Source organism: Tiliqua scincoides, chromosome 16 (genome assembly GCF_035046505.1).
Source record: "Tiliqua scincoides isolate rTilSci1 chromosome 16, rTilSci1.hap2, whole genome shotgun sequence".
NCBI classification, from domain to species: Eukaryota; Metazoa; Chordata; class Lepidosauria; order Squamata; family Scincidae; genus Tiliqua; species Tiliqua scincoides.
Window position 1 is genome coordinate 409996 of NC_089836.1, and position 20457 is coordinate 430452.

Below are 20457 nucleotides of genomic sequence, written 5' to 3' on the forward strand. Positions count from 1 at the left end.
CTGTGCCACTAAATGGCTCGGCTCCCCAGCTCAGTGCATCCTGCACTTCTTCCATTCTTCCAGAGCATCAGGTGGCTTCCAGTGACACATTCTGCACCGAACGGCTCTCCGATCTGATACGATGAGCACATCTCATTGGGCAGGCTACAAGAGAACCGAGGCTATTGCAGCCATTCATTCTGACAGCTGGGTGGATAAGTACTGTGAGGTCTCTATTCCGGGAGACTTTAAAAGCCTTTCCAGGGCTGCCGCACCTCCCATTAGCCAAGGCGAACCTCCCACTAGCCAAGGCGGCTGTTTTTCTTTTGTCTCTGCTTAGCGTCTCTTGTTTGGGCTTGTCTTTGTGTTCTTCCACCTACAAATTGTGACAAGCTGAAATATGTGTGGATCTCCCCCCCCCCCCACACACACACACTTTCTTGTCTCTCTCTGTCTCTCTCTTTCTCTGGCACTGGCAGCAATACTGTCATCTTTCCTCCTGAAAGCTTGCATTAAGACGGTTGCCTCTTAGAGCGGAATCAGGACTGCGGTAAGACAGCCCCTAAATCAAGCACCGCCAGACAAAAATGCGACGAGCTCTGTGCACAGTCTCCCGCTGTGCTGTGACCCTTTTGGGGTGACTGAGGACTTCACATTATTTCTCTTCCCTGATTGAAATTCATTCATCCCCTCTTCACCATCCCTCCATCTCCCCCGCTGTTCATTCTTGGATTGGGATCTTCTTGGGGCAGGGACCTGCCACTTTGGTTTAGCATTCCACTTGCCTTGTTGGCACTGTAGAAATCAATTGCAGGACTAACTAAAGAGAGTTGGATTTTCCTTGATTCGATTCAGAATGAGCTGGGTAATTACAGAGGGGGGGCGGAGAAAGGGAATAGTGTGTCTTCCAAGCTTCTGATGTTATTTATCTTGGCTTCTAACTTGAGGTCATGCCTTTACTACAGCATCTGCTGGTGCAATCCTATTCATGTCTACTCAGAAGTAAGTCCCATTAAATCCAGTGGGATTTATTCCTAGGTAAGTGTGATAGGATTACAGCCTATTGATTGCATTTCTATCTCCCCCAGAGGGGACCCATGATGGCTAATATCTTTTCTTGGAGGGACTGATTTCCAGCAAACAATTATATTGGGATCATTCTCCAACCCTCATCAGACCACAGACTGTCAGCTGACTTGCAGTTAAGAGCTGCAAATTTATGCCTGTTTACCTGGGAGTAAGTTCCACTAAAGGGCTTATTTCTGAGTAGATAAGAGCAGGATTTCACTGTAAGTGGTCTCACCACACAATCCTTCATACCTGCTCAGAAGAAAATCCTGCCGTATTCAATGGAATTTACTCCCCTGTAAATGTGCATAGTTTTCGCGGCCTGAGTCACTCCAGTTTGTCAGTGAGCCTGGAGGTTGGGAGCCCAAGTCTGAGATTCCCCAACTGAGGGCACAGCTAGAATCAATGAGCTGAAATATAGGAACATAGAATTAGGTTAGACACGGACATAACTTCCTGTGTATAAGAGCTGTCCAGCACTGGGAAGAGTCTGCCTTGTGCAGTTGCAGACTCTCCCTCATTGTATATTTTCAGTCAGAGGCTGGTTGATCAGCAGTCAGGGATGCTGTAGTTACCTGCTCTGTCTGACTAGGGTTGGACTAGATGGTCTCCAAGGCTCCTTCCAACACTGCTATTCTGTGATTCCCTGGTGCCTGACAATTGGTGCCTGCACACTGATTGTACTTCACACACACACACATCCACTGCAGTGGAGCAATTCAACTTCCTGATTTCTCCCAAACTGGAAGGATTTTTGATCTGGGTGATCGAAATCTCAATCACTTAAGCTTTTTGCAAGAAAGAGAATTGACTCAAAGAGGAAGAGAGGCTAGAGAAGATTATTGATGGTTCAAAGTGGACCTCGCTCGCTGCGCTGTGAGTAATCTCTGTGCCTTAATGTCGCATCCCAGTCACAGCCTGAGCCTACACCTAGACCTACTCAGAAGTAAGCCCCATTGAGTCCCATGGAACTTACTCCTAGGTCAGGATGCAGCCATGAATTGCTGCCATGGGGATTTACCTGCTAGAGACAAGGGTAAGTTCTGAACTCCAAAGAATAATGGCTGTAGCAGCTGGTGGCAAAAAAATTTTTTTAACACTGTTAAATGTTAAAGTGTTTTTTCTTATGCTCCTGATGCCTTTACCTTGTCATGGTGAGATAAAGTTCACCCTGCAGAAATGCGCTTCTCCCCTTCTGTGCCCCCTCCCCCATTTTTTAAAAATTCAGTGCCTCCACTTTCTTCTTTGTAAGCCTGTCAGGGCAAGGACCTTGTTTTCTTCATGTCATGCAAAACACCAAAAGTGCTATGAAAATAAGAATATTTTCAACAGTGAGAATAATAACTGGGAGAGTCGTTTACCAGGGAGAAGGAGCAGATAACAGGGATTGTAAACAGGGTCCCCTTGGTGGATACAGTAAACATTCAGTAGATAGGAAGAGGCAGATAAATAGGTGTTTGGTCTGCAGGGGGCCTTTGAGTTACATGTGAGAAATCCCCCATTGCCTAACAGTTTTGCTACACCAGAGGGGGGCCATCTGTAAATCCAGGTTGCTCGGCCTCGGCCGACAGAGCTCCTTGCTGAAATGGCGCTGATTGAACAATTGCCATTTTATCAGAGAACGGCTGCATTCCTGGAGGAGGGAGGGAGGGAGACTCTAGTGCAGCCATTCTCAACCACTGTGCCGTGGCACACTGGTGTGCTGCGGGTGGTCCACAGGTGTGCCACAGGAATTTGGGGGAAGGTCATTTATTAATAGGACCAATGTGAGTCCCCACTGAACATAAGAACAGCCCCACTGGATCAGGCCATAGGCCCATCTAGTCCAGCTTCCTGTATCTCACAGCGGCCCACCAAATGCCCCAGGGAGCACACAAGGCAACAAGAGACCTGCAAGGCTTCCTGGGAATTGTAGTTAAGAACATAAGAACAGCCCCACTGGATCAGGCCATAGGCCCATCTAGTCCAGCTTCCTACATCTCACAGCGGCCCACCAAATGCCCCAGGGAGCACACCAGATAACAAGAGACCTCATCCTGGTGCCCTCCCCTGTATCTGGCATTCTGACATAACCCATTTCTAAAATCAGGAGGTTGCACATACACATCATGGCTTGTACCCCATAATGGATTTTTCCTCCAGAAACTTGTCCAATCCCCTTTTAAAGGCGTCTAGGCTAGACGCCAGCACCACATCCTGTGGCAAGGAGTTCCACAGACCGACCACACGCTGAGTAAAGAAATATTTTCTTTTGTCTGTCCTAACCCGCCCAACACTCAATTTTAGTGGATGTCCCCTGGTTCTGGTATTATGTGAGAGTGTAAAGAGCATCTCTGTCCATCCCCTGCATAATTTTGTATGTCTCAATCATGTCCCCCCTCAGGTGCCTCTTTTCTAGGCTGAAGAGGCCCAAACGCCGTAGCCTTTCCTCATAAGGAAGGTGCCCCAGCCCCGTAATCATCTTAGTCGCTCTCTTTTGCACCTTTTCCATTTCCACTATGTCTTTTTTGAGATGCGGCGACCAGAACTGGACACAATACTCCAGGTGTGGCCTTACCATAGATTTGTACAACGGCATTATAATACTAGCCGTTTTGTTCTCAATACCCTTCCTAATGACCCCAAGCATAGGATTGGCCTTCTTCACTGCCGCCGCACATTGGGTCGACACTTTCATCGTCCTGTCCACCACCACCCCAAGATCTCTCTCCTGATCTGTCACAGACAGCTCAGAACCCATCAGCCTATATCTAAAGTTTTGATTTTTTGCCCCAATGTGCATGACTTTACACTTACTGACATTGAAGCGCATCTGCCATTTTGCTGCCCATTCTGCCAGTCTGGAGAGATCCTTCTGGAGCTCCTCACAATCACTTCTGGTCTTTACCACTCGGAAAAGTTTGGTGTCGTCTGCAAACTTAGCCACTTCACTGCTCAACCCTGTCTCCAGGTCATTTATGAAGAGGTTGCAGAGCACCGGTCCCAGGACAGATCCTTGGGGCACACCGCTTTTCACCTCTCTCCATTGTGAAAATTGCCCATTGACACCCACTCTCTGCTTCCTGGCCTCCAACCAGTTCTCAATCCACGAGAGGACCTGTCCTCTAATTCCCTGACTGTGGAGTTTTTTCAGTAGCCTTTGGTGAGGGACCGTGTCAAACGCCTTCTGAAAGTCCAGATATATAATGTCCACGGGTTCTCCCGCATCCACATGCCTGTTGACCTTTTCAAAGAATTCTATAAGGTTGGTGAGGCAAGACTTACCCTTACAGAAGCCATGCTGACTCTCCCTCAGCAAGGCCTGAGGTGTGCAGCATGGTGCACTGGCAGCATGGTGTGCCTTGTCAATTGTCCAAAACCTGGTGGCGTGCCTTGACCATTTTAGTGCCTTGTCAGTGTGCCGTGAGATGGAAAAGTTTGAAAATCACTGCTCTAGTGGAACAAACTGGGACCAGAAAACACAAAGCGAAAACAGAGGCAAAGCCCTGGAAGGTTCTTGGTCTAAGAGGTTTATATTCCCTCCTTTCTGTGGCTCTCCGCTGTTTGCCTTGCCAGGCTCCGGTTGCTGGAAGCTGAAATATGTTCCTTGGGGCTTGTTCCTTTCTTTCTTTCCTTCTCCCTCCTGTGGCACATTCGCTCCACAATGTTCTTCTGGAAGGTTCAGCTCGCACTTCGGTTGCACCAAGTAGGCATCTTTTCTTAAATGCTTTTTCCTCTTTTGAAATCAAATCCCCGAGTAATTATTTTAATGTTCTCTGCGCTTGGCTGCTAGCTGGAGTGACCTTTTCAGAAACGGGCGGCCGTGATCTGCAATTTACAAGAGGCTTGAAGAGCCTCTTTGTCCAGGGGCAGGGCCGGCCCATCCATGAGGCCAAGTGAAGCTGTTGCTTCAGGGAGCAGTTTGGTGGGGGGGGGGCGGCAGGATGTCCATCTTGGTTTGCCAACTTGCTTCCACTGGTCTTCGTCCTTTTTTCTCTTCCTGGATTCGAAAAGGGAGAAGGGAAGGCGAAGGGGAGTGCTGAGCTAGAACATTGAGGGGTGGGAGGAGAAGAGGCCGGCACATCATCGGGTAAGGGTGGGGTAGCATTTGACACGCCTGGATCACCCTGCAATTCATTGCTTTCCCTGCTTGGCCAATGTACTAGTTGGCAACCTTCAGTCTCGAGAGACTGGTATCGCGCTCTGAAAGGTGGTTCTGGAACAGCGTCTAGTGTGGCTGAAAAGGCCGATTCGGGAGTGAATCGGCCAATGAACTTGGCCAATGCTTGGCCAATGAACCAATTGAATATTACCCGCCCCTTGCATTCTCTTCTTGAAGCCAAGTCCAGATGGGGTCCTGTAGGATTTGTTCCTTTTTTCTTGACTGATCTCGGAAGCTAAGCAGGGTCAGGCCTGGTTAGTACTTGGATGGGAGACCGCCTGGGAATACCGGGTGCTGCAGGCTTATACCATGATCTCGGAAGCTAAGCAGGGTCAGGCCTGGTTAGTACTTGGATGGGAGACCGCCTGGGAATACCGGGTGCTGTAGGCTTCTACCATGATCTCGGAAGCTAAGCAGGGTCAGGCCTGGTTAGTACTTGGATGGGAAGTACTGGGAATCCCGGGTGCTGTAGGCTTATACCATGATCTTGGAAGCTAAGCAGGGTCAGGCCTGGTTAGTACTTGGATGGGAGACCGCCTGGGAATACCGGGTGCTGTAGGCTTATACCATGATCTGGGAAGCTAAGCAGGGTCAGGCCTGGTTAGAACTTGGATGGGAGACCGCCTGGGAATACTGGGTGCTGTAGGCTTATACCGTTGTGTTTCGAGACTGAAAGTTGCCAACCAACCTTCTCCACTTGATTGGACCCAGAGAGCAGAGCAATGAGCTGGTCCAGTCTGTTATGTTTCACCTGCCTTGGCTAGTGGAAGAAAAATGCCCCAAGGCGATGCAGGAAGGGCTGTTTGCCAACCAGATGCAGAATCTAGGCAAAAAGGCAGAGAACATGAGAACCTACGAAGAGCCTGGCTGGATCAGGCCCATCTAGACCAGCACCCTGTTTCCCCCACGGTGGTCAGCCTGTGGCCTCTGGGATGCACACAAGCAGGAGAGAAAGGCATCATCTCCCACTGTGCCACCCCCGCAGCTGGGATTCAGAGGCCTTCTGCTGCTGACTGCTGGACGTGGTGCATTGCCGGGGCCCGTCCTTCTGGCCAAGTGAAGCCTTTGCATTGTAGCAGGTCGGGGCAGGGCACCAATCTCTGCCTGCTCACTTGCCTCCTCTGCTTCTCCTCCCACTCCCTGGATTGGATGAGGGAGAGGAAATGTGGAGGGGAGGGGAGTCGTGAGCACCAACATTGGCGAGTGGGAGGAGCAGAGGCTGGCGCATCATCCAGTAACGGGGGCAGCACTTGGCAGGCCACCGTGGGTGCCAGGAGGTCTTGGGCCAGCTCTGCACACAGCCACCGGGACTGGCAGCCACTCCTTCTCCTGGAATGTGTCAGTTCGGTTTTCAAGTCATCCAGGCTGGCACCCGTCCCCACACCTTCTGGCAGTGAGTGCCACAGGCAAATACTGTCATGTCCTCTGTGACGAAGTCCCGCCTTTCGTCTGTCCAGAATCTCCCACCAATCAGTTTCATTGGGTGGCCTCCCATTCTGCTGCTGTGGGAGGGAAGTGGGAGGGAACTCTTTTTAAGATTGTACATTCCTTGGGTCAGGGACCTGCCTGTTTGTACTTTGCAGTGCTGTGCCTGTAAACTTCTGCTTAACTGGGCTAAGGGGTACCTTTTAAATGGTGGGTGTCCTCTGCTCAGCTGGGGGAGAGCAGCTCATTATTCATCCCAGCACAGGCCCATTTCCAGTGTGTCTGGTGCCTCTTTTGTGCCTTTGAAAGGTTGTGACTATTCTCCCCGCCCCACCCCGAAAGCATTCATTTATTTTCTTGTTTTGCTGTGTAAACACCCTTTGTGGCATTTTCAAAATGCGTTTATTCACGATCATTTTAATGACTTGCATTCATGCATTTTCACCCATTCCTGCCCACTCCGGCAGTCCTGCCCTGCGACATCCTGTGTATCTCCAGAGAGAGATGTGTATACATGTGTATACCCGTGACTCTCAAGCGTAGCTCTTGGGGAGCTGGGGGGGGGCAGTAGCTGCTATTGGAAGAGGTGAGAAAATTCACACAGGGGAGTGTTAACCGTTGGAGCCGTTTTCTGTACTTGACCCTGTTTGACGCTGAAGAACAATAAAATAGTTTAATTGTTGGTCAGACAGACAGAGACTGTGATGGCAAAGCCTAAAGAGAACAAAAGAGGAAAGGTGGCTGCCATCTCCGGCTGACCCCTTGTACTGACAATCGGGTCCCAGATGCAGATGGCGTGACGTCTGATCCGTGCTCAGTGGTGGCACTAGAGTTTGTGTCACCCGGTGTGGGAGGCCAGCGCACCACCCCCATGGTAGACCTCCTCCCATGCAGTGGGCAGGGAAATGCCCTGGACGGTGGGTGTGGTGACGCCCCATTTCCCTGCCCCATTTCCCTCCCCCAACGTGGTTTTTTTGCTATAACTTTCGGCAGAATAGAGACATTTCAGTGTGGCTTGTCTTGTCGCATTCTGCATGAAATTCCACGTTGAAAGATATGTAACATGATGGTATTATTTGAAAGTATCAGAATGCCAGTAGTGGTGTCACCCCCCTGTGTGTGTGACCCACTGCAGCCCCCCCCCAGTGATGCCACTGCCCATGCTAACACATGCACAGGCTTAGTTCCCTGTGGAGGCTTGACTTCTGTCTCTGCTGATCAGCCAATGGCCTTCTTTATAAGGGCTGCTGTGGACTCCCACAACACAAACACCTTCCCTCCATTCATTCCAGTGTTCTTTGTTGTTTCAAAATGCGGCACCTGGAGGGGAGGCCTCGTTCAGTGAATGCTCTTGGTGTGCCCCGTTCGGAGAGCTGGTGGCGCTCCAGCTTCCATTGTGGCTCTGCCGATCCGAGGCGAGGGCTGAGCTGTAGTTCAGTCTCCTTCCATCCCCGCCACCGACCAAATGAATTGGGCTAGATTGCTCATTTCATTAAGAGCGCGAAGGAGTGAGTGGGCCGGCTCCTTGTGAACACTGGGGAGTTCGTCAGGCCGCCTGAAAACAACTAGTGATTAATGGCATTGATTTATGACATCTGCAGCCTTACTGGGGAGAGGGAAAAAGGAAAGAGACTCTCCTCTTTGTTTCCAGAGGAGGGGGAAACTTTTCAATAGCAAAAGGAAACAGAAGGAAGTTGGATCAGCTGCTGTTATGAAAGGCACACGGTCCTTTGGGTCTATCTGCTTAGGATCTGTGGGTGGGAGAGGAGGAGGAAGCCAAAAGCACTCCAGTCCTCTTCCCATTGGAAGACCAGCAGAGGTGGTGCCAGGCTCGGCTCATGTGACAGGGAATTCCACAGGACAAATAGCAGTCACCGTGAAAGCTCTCCTGCAGGTCCCCACAAGCGAAACTTCAGAGGGCGCTGCGCTCTCCCCTACAAGTTCTGTCTTACCTTCAGGTGGTACGGCTTATGATGTTGCAGTGGGCATTCTCAAACGTGCCATACAAATGCTAAGCTTGCCAAAGCAGTAAGAACCTTGAGGAGCATCCATACAACACTTTTACTCCCCAGGAGACGGAGTGTGCAATGGAGAGCCTGCCCTGGGTGTCGCCATAAACAACTAGTTACAGCACTGGGTCAGGTCCTGCCAATATCGCCCGACACCTGCAAGCCAGAGGAGTGATTGGCCTAAACGGATTTGCATGAGGGATGACACATGTCAGGGTCATTGATCCCCGCAAATAAAACCCTACATTGCAAATCCATTTAATAGAGCCCCGAGCTGTTCTCTGTCAGTCTATTTATATTTATGACTCAACCCAGTTAAGAGGCAAAAAAGAAAATGCTATTTTAAATGCACATCCCCCTCTTATTCCCCGCTTCCAACCTTTCCTTTCTTTGCTCTAATGAGACCATTTACTTAAATCATGGCGGATGACAGATAATTAAAAGATTGCATTTGAGAGGAATCGATCGGCTTGATGAAATCGCTCCGCTTCCTGGCCGTTGGCTCTGGCCTCTAATTGCACATCCCGGGGACTCTCATCTACCATCCCAGTGACCATGGTTATGATGGGTGAACGTAGAGTGGTGGCGCACCGGAAGCAGCCCCTTGGGAAGGTTTGATGGTTGCTTTTGAGCTTCTTCGAGAAACAAAGCAGACGGTTTTCAAAGCCTTATTCCATGCACAAAAATTCAGTCAGGAATCGGGCACTTTGAAAGAGTAACAAACACCAGTCATTGGAGGGAAAACCAAGACTGTCAGGGTGGGTGAGAGATGGTGACCAGGGGGAGAACTGCTTCAAAAAAAACTGTGAGTCACTGGAAGGAAGTCCTCCCAAGATAGTGCCCATTCATTCATGTGTGCTCCATTTGCAGCCTTTCCCCCAGCTCACTTGCAGAGCTGAGCTGCATTAAGGTCACACTTTGTGTTCCTTGATGGTTTCTGCAGGGAGTCATGTGCTGTGGTCTCTCTCTCTCTCTCTCTCTCTCTCTCTCAACTCAGCATCTTGTATCACACATGGGTGCCTTTGGTCTGTTTCCAGAACCGACTGAGTGGATGGTCTTCAATGTCAACCAAACAGCAGGGCTCCAGGCTTTAAGGGACTGCATTGCTTCAGGGAAAACTGCATTTTTTTAAATGCCCTGCATGAAACACACACAGAGAGAGAGAGAGAGAGAGAGAGAGAGAGAGAGAGAGAGAGAGCACCCACCCTGAATGGAGAGAAGTAGCACATGAAGAAGCAGGCAGATTTAGAACCTATCTCTCAAGTATGCTACTTTTCTGCATGCAGGGAGACATTGGCTTGGCAGGAGGTGCAGCCATCTCTGAAATTCTTCCCTTAAAATTGTCCATAAGGGCTCCACCTTTTTCCACAGGTAGTTCACACACAGGGGCTGATCACTTTCTTTCCCTCTGCAGTTCCTCTCTGACCCCCTCTTGTTTTTGCATTCCAGGGAGTGAAAGGAAGCAATTAGAGATGGGCACCCTTCACCAACCTGCTACCTGAGGCAACTGCTTCAGTTTGCCTTAAAGGTCGGCTGGCATGCTCTCTCTCACTCACACACACACACACACACAGACACTATATGCTTGTTTTGCTTTAACTCCTATGGAAATCCAGGCCAATTCACATGATTGGCTCATCCACAGAAACTCGGAAGGCACATTGACTCAGATCTGAGTGACAGCTTCGTGTCCCTCCCTGCTCAATTCCGAAGAGTTAAAGGATTTGCTCCATTACCCATGCCGCTAGCAGGAAATTGCCCTATTAAATCCATTGGGCATCTTTTTGCTGTTAGCAAAAGCAAAATAAAAGAGAGGAGGCCAGCTTGTGGATGTGTGTGTGTAAAAGGACTGCAGCTTTCAGAGGCAGCTCTCCAATAACCAGAGAAGCTCTGGACCTGAGCATGAATTTATGCTGCTGCCGTGACCTTCTGCTTTGGCCATTTTTCTCTCTGGCTCTGATGGACGCTGGTTGCTGGCTAAGAAAATGACCTGCAAATTTCTCCGGTTTTCTGTTGTCCTTCTGCCCTGACAGGTGAAAAGAGGGACCCCCTCCTGTCACTCCAGGCCATTCCCCAGCTGCCAGCATTAAGTTATAATGAACAGGAACCGAAGCGGACTGAAACAAAGTCCGACAAGGGAGGGTCTCTGGTGGGGGGAGGTAGGAACTGGTTCCAGCAAGGCTTTCCTTCATCTCTAGAATGGAGATTGTGGAAGGGAGTGACATCAGATTGCAAATGTGGGGCTGCCAGTGAAAATGGCAGCCTCGCGTCACGTTTCTCCTCCCTGGCCTTGCCACACCGTAATATGCAGGTCAATCAAACAGCCTTGAGTTGGTCGCATATCCTCTTTCTTACACCAGCCACACTCCTTACTCCTGCCAGTTGTCCCTCACTCACCAATCCGAGCACACAGGCACAAAAATCACAGGATCATGGAGTTGAAGGGTCCCCACAAGGCCGTCTAGTCCAACCCCCTGCCTGCAGTTGGAAATCCTCCTAGAGCTTATCTAGCAGGGGCTTCTCCAGCATCTTCTTGAAGATCTGCAGTGAGTGACCATCTCCCTTGACAATCTGGTGCACTGCTGGACCACCCTGACGGACAAGAATTTCTTCCTAACCAGGATCTCTTCTCTTGCTGTTTGTACCCGTCGCTCGGGAAAAGCAAAGGTTTGTATTGCATCTGCTAAAGGCAGAAACCCCCATCCTGAAGATGGTTCAGATGCTTTCCCAAGGAGAGTGGGGTTTTGTGTGCAAACCAGAGCTGTGCAAACTCTCCCAAAAGGGACATGCTCAGAAATACAAGGTGGTTCCAAGCCCCTTTTCATGGGAACATCTCATTCTGCTCTTCAGTGCTTTGTTCTTAGGCAGACAAGGACCATTGACTCAGAAATGATGGCCCTGCATTTCAGCTCCTGGTTAAGTGTTCTGTTGACTGACACAACACAGCCACTCAGGCAGCTTCCCCACAGGAAGGGGCATCTGGGATAAAAGCACTTCTCTTAATGAAGAAATAATTGGAGATCTGCATCCCCCACCCACCACATCCACCCAAAAACTCACCCTGTTGAATTTTAAGTTAAGTTGACAATCTTCAGTCTCGGAAGACTCTGGTATCGCGCTCTGGATGTTGGTTCTGGAACAGCATCTAGTGTGGCTGAAAAGGCCAATTTGGCAGTGACAATCCCTTCCACAATGGGAGTAAGTGTAGTCTGTTTCCCTGGCTGTGGGCCTTCCTTCTTTGCCTCAGACTGTTGGCAAAGTGTCTCTTCAAACTGGGAAAGGCCATGCTGCACAGCCTGCCTCCAAGCGGGCCGCTCAGAGGCCAGGGTTTCCCACCTGTTGAGGTCCACTCCTAAGGCCTTCAGATCCCTCTTGCAGATGTCCTTGTATCGCAGGTGTGGTCTACCTGTAGGGCGCTTTCCTTGCACGAGTTCTCCATAGAGGAGACCCTTTGGGATCCGGCCACCATCCATTCTCACGACATGACCGAGCCAATGCAGGCGTCTCTGTTTCAGCAGTGCATACATGCTAGGGATTCCAGCTCGTTCCAGGACTGTGTTGTTTGGAACTTTGTCCTGTTGAATATGAGGTAAGAAACCAGAGGTCTGGATTCAAGGACTCTGGTAGAATGGCTCCGGCGTCTCACTCACTGGACAGCCTGCCCTTCTGTTGGGCTTCCTTCTGCCCCCCCTTTCTCCAAACTGTGCCTCTTTCAGACAGCTGTACAGCCTTTAGTCACCATGATGGCAGCAGTGGCAACCCTGGGCAACATCACGTCCAGTGCACCCCCCTGGCTGGTGCCCGCTTCCTCGCTTACCTGGGCGCTCAGGTGCCTTGTGTGACATCCTGGAGTGCTCAAAGAACTGGAATTACAGCTTAAAGGGCCCTCCGGGGACTCCAAAGGCTTTCCGAGTACTCTGGAACACCGTGGGGTGCCTTGCGCCTAGTTCCACATGGCCCCTGGCTCTAACGCCAGGGACAGCACTCGATAGCAGGGCCAAATATGACTTGCCGTATTGTAAAATACCTCTGTATTAGTGCCACAGGTTGCTGCCCAAGCTGAAGGAATGATAAATTGATTTCCACTGCACTGAACTGCACGCTTGGGATGGCCAGTTCTGGTGCTGCAGCTCTCCGAGCCAGCTGGCCCACGGAGCAGGCAGGAGCCTGTTTGGCTTTATCTGCCATTGCTGCTAGCCATTTTTATTCTGATCAGATGATGAGAGGAGTTCAGAACGGAGACCGGTTTGGGTAAAGATATTCTAGGACTAAACTCCCCTCCACTCTCAAGCCACACATGCTGCTGTGCGAAATAGGCAGATTTTATTCTGCTTCGCATCTGCTTCCAAACTTCTCCATGCCCATTAGCCCAAGTTGACCTGTGACCATCTGTTGGGACAGTCTCCAGGGATCCATCACCTCATGTTAATTTTCTTCTGCTGAAACTGAACATCTGCTCATTGAAGCAAAAGTCGGAAAGGAAGAAGGGCATTCAGAGAGCAGTCCAGGCTGGAGCTCAGCAATGTCTCCGCTGGAACAAGGTGGGGAGGGTGTTGGGCTTTTTTAATCATTATTTTGGATGCCACACAGTGGATGGTGTTGTTGGCAACCTTCAGTCTCGAAAGACTCTGGTATCGCACTCTGAAAGGTGGTTCTGGAACAGCGTCTAGTGTGGCTGAAAAGGCCAATTCGGGAGTGACAATCCCTTCCACACTGGGAGCAAGTGCAGTCTGTTCCTGGTCTGTCTCCCTGGCTATGGGCCTTCCTTCTTTGCCTCTCAGCCTCAGTCTGTTGGCCAAGTGTCTCTTCAAACTGGGAAAGGCCATGCTGCACAGCCTGCCTCCAAGCGGGCCGCTCAGAGGCCAGGGTTTCCCACTTGTTGAGGTCCATTCCTAAGGCCTTCAGATCCCTCTTGCAGATGTCCTTGTATCGCAGCTGTGGTCTGCCTGTAGGGCGCTTTCCTTGCACGAGTTCTCCATAGAGGTGATGAAGTTCTGAGAAAGGTATATAATCTAAGAAGCAAGAGGGTTGGAGCCCAGGTTGGCTGCAGTCATCTGAATTCAGATTCACAGACCGTCACTGTAGGCAGATGCTCCAACTCTGGGAGGCTGCAGCACTAGGGAGATGGGATTGGACTCATGCAGCCAAGTCCTGAGCAGATGACAAGCAAAAGAAGCAGCTCTCAACCATAGTTTGCCATATACATTTGGATGCTTGACCATAGCTTGGACTTGCTCAAACCCTGGTTTGGCAATGATGTACCCCTGCTAGTTGGGCAAAGAGGTACGTTTCAAAGTGATGCGCTTCTTCTAGCAGGGGGAGAGCAACAGTCCTTCTTCACCTCAGCATGTTGTCTATTCCAGTGGCTGTTACTAGTGTCTCTTTGAACGATTATCAAGCCTTTAGGGGGAGGTGATGATTGATTCATTTTGCTGTGTAAACCGCTTTGTTGAAAACCAGGATATAAATATTATGTGGCCCGGTTCTGACCAGCTAATAAACTGCAGTTTGTACTGAGTTGGGAAAACAAACCTTGGTAGTTCTGAGATCACGTGATCTGTCTTCTTCTTCCCTTGCCTCCTTGCACACCCAAGGGGTCTTTGTGCAAGAGAGAGGTCTCCTCAGTGTTCAGACACAACTGGGAATACAGACTCTGGTCATCTTAGGTTCACATTCAAACAGATCGTGGTTTAATGTTGTCTTTGTCTGCCTAGTCTAAATGGGTAAAGAGGCGCTTCTTAAAGTGCGGGCAGGCATATCTTTGGTCACTTGGCTTCAGTGGAAGTGATGCTTTCTGGGCCAATCTGTTTCTTGCATGGAGGGTATCCATTACACCCTCTCCAATAGCTCTGTTTTGTGCAACCCTCAACTTCCAGGGAATATGTCCACCACTATTTATACAAGGAGATGTACGAGCATCACCAAGGTGGCAGTGGTTTCTTCCTCACTGGAGATCTTCAAGCAGGGGCTCCACAGACACCTGCTGGAGATGCTCTAGAACAGGGGTGTCCAAAGTTTTTGGCAGGAGGGCCACATCGTCTCTCTAACACTCTGTTGGGGGCCTGGGAAAAAAAAAGAATTAATTTACATTTAAAATTTGAATAAATTTACATAAGTTTACATAAATGAATATATTAGAGATGGAACTTATATGAATGAATGAAGGTCTTGCAATAGCTCAAGGCCTATAAAAGGCCTTGCACAAAGCAAGGCTGGCCTTTCTTTTGCTGCCGCTACTGCATCACAGACCTGAAACAGCAAGCAGTGGAGGGAGCCCTCATCCCCCAGCTCATCGAGAGGTCAAACAGTCGCCCTCACTCTGAGAGCAGTTGTGTCAGGCCAGTGTGGGCTCCAGCAAGTCTCCAGAGGGCCAGAGACTCATTGGAGACTGGGTGCTCCCTGAGGGCCGCTTTGAGAGGCCTCAAGGGCCGCAAGTGGCCCCAGGCTGGGGTTTGGGCACCCCTGCTCTAGGAGGATTGCCTGCTACAGGCTGACTAGATGACCTTGTGGGCCCCCCTCCAGCTCTCTGATTCTGTCCTTCCTAGTGACCTTTCCTGGGTTCTCCCTTGTGTCTCATGAGCACCTTTGGACAAGCAACCTTTCATTATGTTGCTGTGTAAACAGTTTGTGAATTTCTGGTATTGCAAAGAATACGTATTGTGTGAAAGGTATTTAGACATTCTGAATCATCATAATTAGTAATAATTAGCAGAGAATGGCTGCAAACCATGTCCTGATAAACACTTGCACCACTTACACCACTACCAGGGACTGTTCCTAGCATGTTGTGTATGCCCAATGCATTCTCTTAGCTGCATTGCTGTGGCCTGTATTGAAGTGCTCGCATCCCAAGGGTAACCTTGTCAGCTAACGCAAATGTCTTTCTTACTGTCCGAAGGTGCTGAAGGGCTCTAAGAAGCTGAACCTTTCCGTCCACTCCGTGGGGCGCATTCCGGGCGGTTATGTCACCAATCACATCTACACCTGGGTGGACCCCCAGGGACGGAGCATCTCCCCGCCCACAGGCTTGCCCCAGCATCAGAGCAGCTCGCTGTGCAAGGAAGGCGAGAAAAGGAGCCACCTCCAGCTTCTGCAGGAAGGGGACTGAGAAAAAGGTGAGGAGGGAAAGTGGGAGGTGGGCCGGACGCTTCACCAGCGATGCCACTGGAATCTGTAGTTGCCTGGTTAAGAACCCAGATTGGCTTGGCTCGTGTTGCTCGTGAAAATTATGAAGCGAGTTCTGTTCCCCTCTAAGTTTTCCTTTGGTTGGGATTACAGCGCAGGCCGGCACCTCTCCTTTTGCAGCGGATCACAAGAGGATCACGAGTCGGCAGTGCGGTGCAGCTGCAAAGAAGGTGAATGCAATTTTAGCCTGTGTTAGGAGAACCGTCGCTTCCGAGTCACGAGAAGTTGTGGTTCTGCTTTACTCTGCACAGGCTAGACCTCACCTGGGGAACTGTGTCCAAATCTGGGCACCTCCCTTTAGGAAAGATGCAGCCAAACTGGAACAGGTTCAGAGGAGAGCAATGAGGGTGATTGGAGGGCTGGAGAACAAGCCCTAGGAGGAAAGATGACTCGGTATGTTCAGCCTGGAGAGGAGAAGGTACCTGAAAGGCTGTCATATGGAGGAAGGGACACTTCGGGTCTCAGCTGCCTCTGAAATAGAATGAGTTCCTGTGGTACAAATTGCAAGTGAGGAGATTCTGGCTGGACATCAGGGAGACATTCCTGCAGTGGAACAGATTGCCGAGGGAGGCGGTGGGCTCTCCCTCACTGGAGAACTTCAAGCAGAGGCTCAACAAGCACCTGCTGGAGAAGCTCTAAGAGGATTTCCTGCTACAGGCAGGGGGTTGGTCTAGATGACCTTGTAGGCGCCTTCCAACTCTTTGATTCTGTGATTCCCGGTGCCTTGAACTCTGCAACAGCAGCCTTCGAGTTGCAGCTCGATCAAGGCTGTCTTGAAATGTGAATCCTTCCTTGGCAGTTGGCGCCCAGTGCAGAGATCCTTTGCGAGGATGAATTGAATTTCAGTGGGACGCTGATGATCATTTCATCTTCCTTTTCACATGATAGGAAATTGAGGGTGATGTTTCCCTCCCCCTCTGTCTCCCTCCACCCAGCATTTTAGTCATGACTGAGCCTCTCCTGATTTGTTTGCTTTAAATGGCTTGGTAAATCTTGAGTAGAGGTTTCATAAATGTCAGGAGATATTTCCTTCCGTTGCAGTCCTGTTTTTATGGCTGAAGAAGCCGTCAAGCCTCCTCATTCTGCCTGCAAAATGGATCTGTTCCGGTGACTCATACCAGAAACTAAGCAGGGAATCTTGGAGCCCAAGAAAATACACGGGGCCAGTTCAGAGTTCGACTGTCACACAGAGTAATGATTTATTTCACGTGACTGTGGTTTGGTTTATTGTCCCAAGCAGAGTCCTCAACTAGCCATTGTTTATTCAAGCAGACAAACCAGAATTTAATCACACCCTGAACCCATGATCTGAAGTTGCCTTAACTATGATCGGGGCCAACCTAAGCCAGCCTGCCAAATGCTGCCCCCTTCCCCAATGCCATTCCAGCCTCTGCTTTTCCCACTCCCCAGTGTGGCGTGGTGGGAGAGAATGATGCCTTCCTCTCCTGCTTGGGGCATCCCAGAGGCCACTGTGGGGAAACAGCGTGCTGGACTAGATGGGCCTGATCAGCAGAGCTCTTGTTATGTCTCATGTTCTCCGCCTTTTTGCCTGGATTCTGGCAGAAACATTTCTGCCTCTGGTTGGCAAACAGCCCTTCCAGCATTGCCTTGGACGTTTTTCTTCCGCTAGCCAAGGCAGGTGGAACAGAACAGACTGACTCCAGTTCCACGTAACACCCAGACTAAGTGTCCTTCTGGCTGACTTCTGGCTTGTTTCATTGTTGTATAAACATGTGGAGCAGAAGCAGGGAAGCCCAGGGAGGAGGAGGAGGCAGCCAGCACTGTCGGCCCCACCCCAGGAATCCCTGACACAGCTGTAATATGGTGGTATTAGATCAGCACGTTGATTCTCCAAACAGCTCTGCCAGGAAGCACCCGGAAAGCAGATATTTGGAACCGTTAAAGGAACGTGGCGTGTGTAGCCTGGAGAAGAGGAGTCGAAGGAGAGATGCAATCATCGCCTTTAAGCATCTGAAGGTTTTCCATGTGGAAGCACTTGCTCTCTGTGGCTCCTGAAGGCAGGACTAGAATCAGCGGGTTGAAAGTACAGGGAAGTTGACTGAGAGGCTAGACAGGAGGAAAAACGTCCTCACTCTAAGGGCTGTCCAGCACTGGAACACACCGCCTGTGATGGAAAAGCGAAAGATCCCTTGAGGAGATATGGTGTGGTGTCAGTAGTGGCGCTGCAGACAGCGCAAGGATAACAGCAGGGCCTTAGATTGCAGTGAGTGTGCTGCACAGTTGGAGGCAAAAAGGCCCTCAGAGTTAAAAGCAGCAACTGCAGGAAGGAAAAGGGTGTGGAGTATAGAAGGAAGGAGCTTGGAGAAAACAGAACTAAACTGGTGGATTAATGGGCCGAGGAACTAATGGACTGGTTGATTGACTTGTGACCTGCTGATTGACCAATGCCTGACTGACAGACAGACAGACAGACAGACAGAAAGACAGACAGATAGGCAAATGGACTTCTGAGGGTTGCTGGAATGGGGACTACTGAAACAGAGGCTACTGGAGACTGGTGTGTGGCTGCCAGGCCCAAGACTGGCTGAGGACCAAGGTGTTGCTGTGGTGGCAGGAGAGGGAAGAAGGAGGACCTCTTCAGGTTGAACAGGCGAGCTACCCTGGTGGTAGGGTCCAGCGGTGCAGGACTAGGGCCATTGTTGGAGAACCCAGGGAAGCTAATTAGCTTGAAGTAGGCATGAGTTGTCTAAGTGACCGGAATCTGGCAAAACACTGCCTCATGCAGTTACGGGCTCTAGGAGGGATGCTGAAGTTGCATGAACTGAGCAAAGGTTGGGCTGGATGACCTCCGAGATCCGCTCCACATCTTGTCTTCTACAATTCGTTCAGTGTGTACTCCACACGATCCACCTTGGATGTCCTCCAGAGACACAGTCGTATGAATCCTGCTCAGTCATTCCCCTCTCGCGTTCTGTGGTTCAGGTTCGAGTTCTCCCCCTGGGAGCCCAACCCAGTGTGGGCTTCAGCTGAACTTCCTTCAGCTGAACTTAATAGCACATTTTCCAGCTGCTTTCCTGCACCTGCTGCTGTCCCTGTGCGCAGCCTGGGACACGTTGGACATTTCCTACGCGCATGAATCGCTGGGCACGGGGCATGGAGATGCTTCTGAATGTCTGAACTCGAAGTTCCAGGAGTTCTTAAAGCCTCATGTCACATCTGCTGGAATTAAAGAGGAGGAAGAGAGAGAGACTCAGACGCTTCTGTGAAGGACGACTTCAGTCAGCCCCTTCGCTCTTTTGCTTCATGTCACCTTCATATTGATCCGACAAGGCTCGAGTGAGAGGCTTTGAAGATGCCGCTCGGATGTGTTCCTTTGGTTGTCTCCCTTCATCTAGTCTCTTCCTCTTTCGTATCCACCTCAAAAGCTTTGTGTGGCCACCAGGCCCAGCATAAGCTGCTTGAGATGCGGCAAACAGCTTCCGACAAGAAAAGCCACATTGATGCCATGACAAGTGAGCTTCCCAAGCCAGCAACAGGATTGAGGATGTTGTCCTTGGGGCTGTCAGAAAGGAAAGACATTCGGTGCACAAACGGATGTGTGGCTGAGACTTGTGACAGTTGCGTACTGTGTGTACATGTGCCTTGTGCCCAGAATCAGACAAACCTTTTTCAGAGAAGTAACTTTGCTCCAATCCGAACACATATAGAAAATCCACCCTGGAAACCCTGGCCTCTGAGCGGTCCGCTTGGAGGCAGGCTGTGCAACATGGCCTTCCCAGTTTGAAGAGACACTTGGCCAACAGTCTGAGGCCAAGAGGCAAAGAAGGAAGGCCCATAGCCAGGGAGACAGGCCAGGGACAGACTGCACTTGCTCCCAGTGTGGAAGGGATTGTCACTCCCGAATCGGCCTTTTCAGCCACACTAGACGCTGTTCCAGAACCACCTTTCAGAGCGCGATACCATAGTCTTTCGAGACTGAAGGTTGCCAACTACTAGTGTCTGCAAAATGGGGCCACAGGCTGCACCTGGGCCAGTTGCATGCCCCACCTCCAGTCCCCCCAGACTCCACCCCCAGGAGCAGAGATGGCTGCGAGTCCAACCGGAAGATGCGAGACCTTCTATTTCTGAGTTCAGTTCAGAGGGAGGAACTTCCAACTGAAGTTTGCTTCGGGTCAGAGGGCCTCACCGGTGCACCAAGAAGGGGATGGGCAGCTATAGAAAAACCCTTCATTTTTGCATAGAAATATAGCTAATAGGTCACTGGTGCAGGGTTTCATCTTGTCAACCTCCCAGTTCTACATCAGGGATTTTCAACTAGTGTGCGACGAAAGGTCCGCAGGTGTGCCTTGAAAGTTTGGAACATAGTGGTTGAAAATCGCTGGAACGGCTCTCCATGTTCTCCTCTGACCAGCAGTCCCAGCGGAGCAGAAGGACAGCGCCTGAAATGTGGGGAGGGGGGGGGATGATTTAAGTTCATTGTGCCTGGCAGCGTCAGTGGGGATGATCGCACTTGGAGAGATGTTGCTGAGTTGGAATGGGGAGCACAGCATACCATTAAGGCAATTGAATGCAGTGTGCAGCAGCACCGGAGACCTGCGTTGCGAAAGCAGCAGCCCCTTCCCGTCGCGCTCAAGACGCGCCCCAAATGCGGACGGCCAGCATGCAGGGAAGCGAGGGCAGAGGATCGCA

At 50.5% G+C, this 20457-nt stretch overlaps 1 protein-coding gene across 1 annotated transcript in view; it reads left to right on the plus strand.

Annotated features, from left to right (window-relative positions):
- Positions 1 to 19034, plus strand: part of WHRN (whirlin) — a 30857-nt gene extending 11823 nt beyond the window's left edge. The window contains 2 exon segments of the mRNA XM_066610858.1: positions 15521 to 15737; positions 18751 to 19034. Coding sequence (XP_066466955.1) covers positions 15521 to 15737; positions 18751 to 19034 — 501 coding nt within the window.
- The last annotated feature ends 1423 nt before the right edge of the window (positions 19035 to 20457 follow it).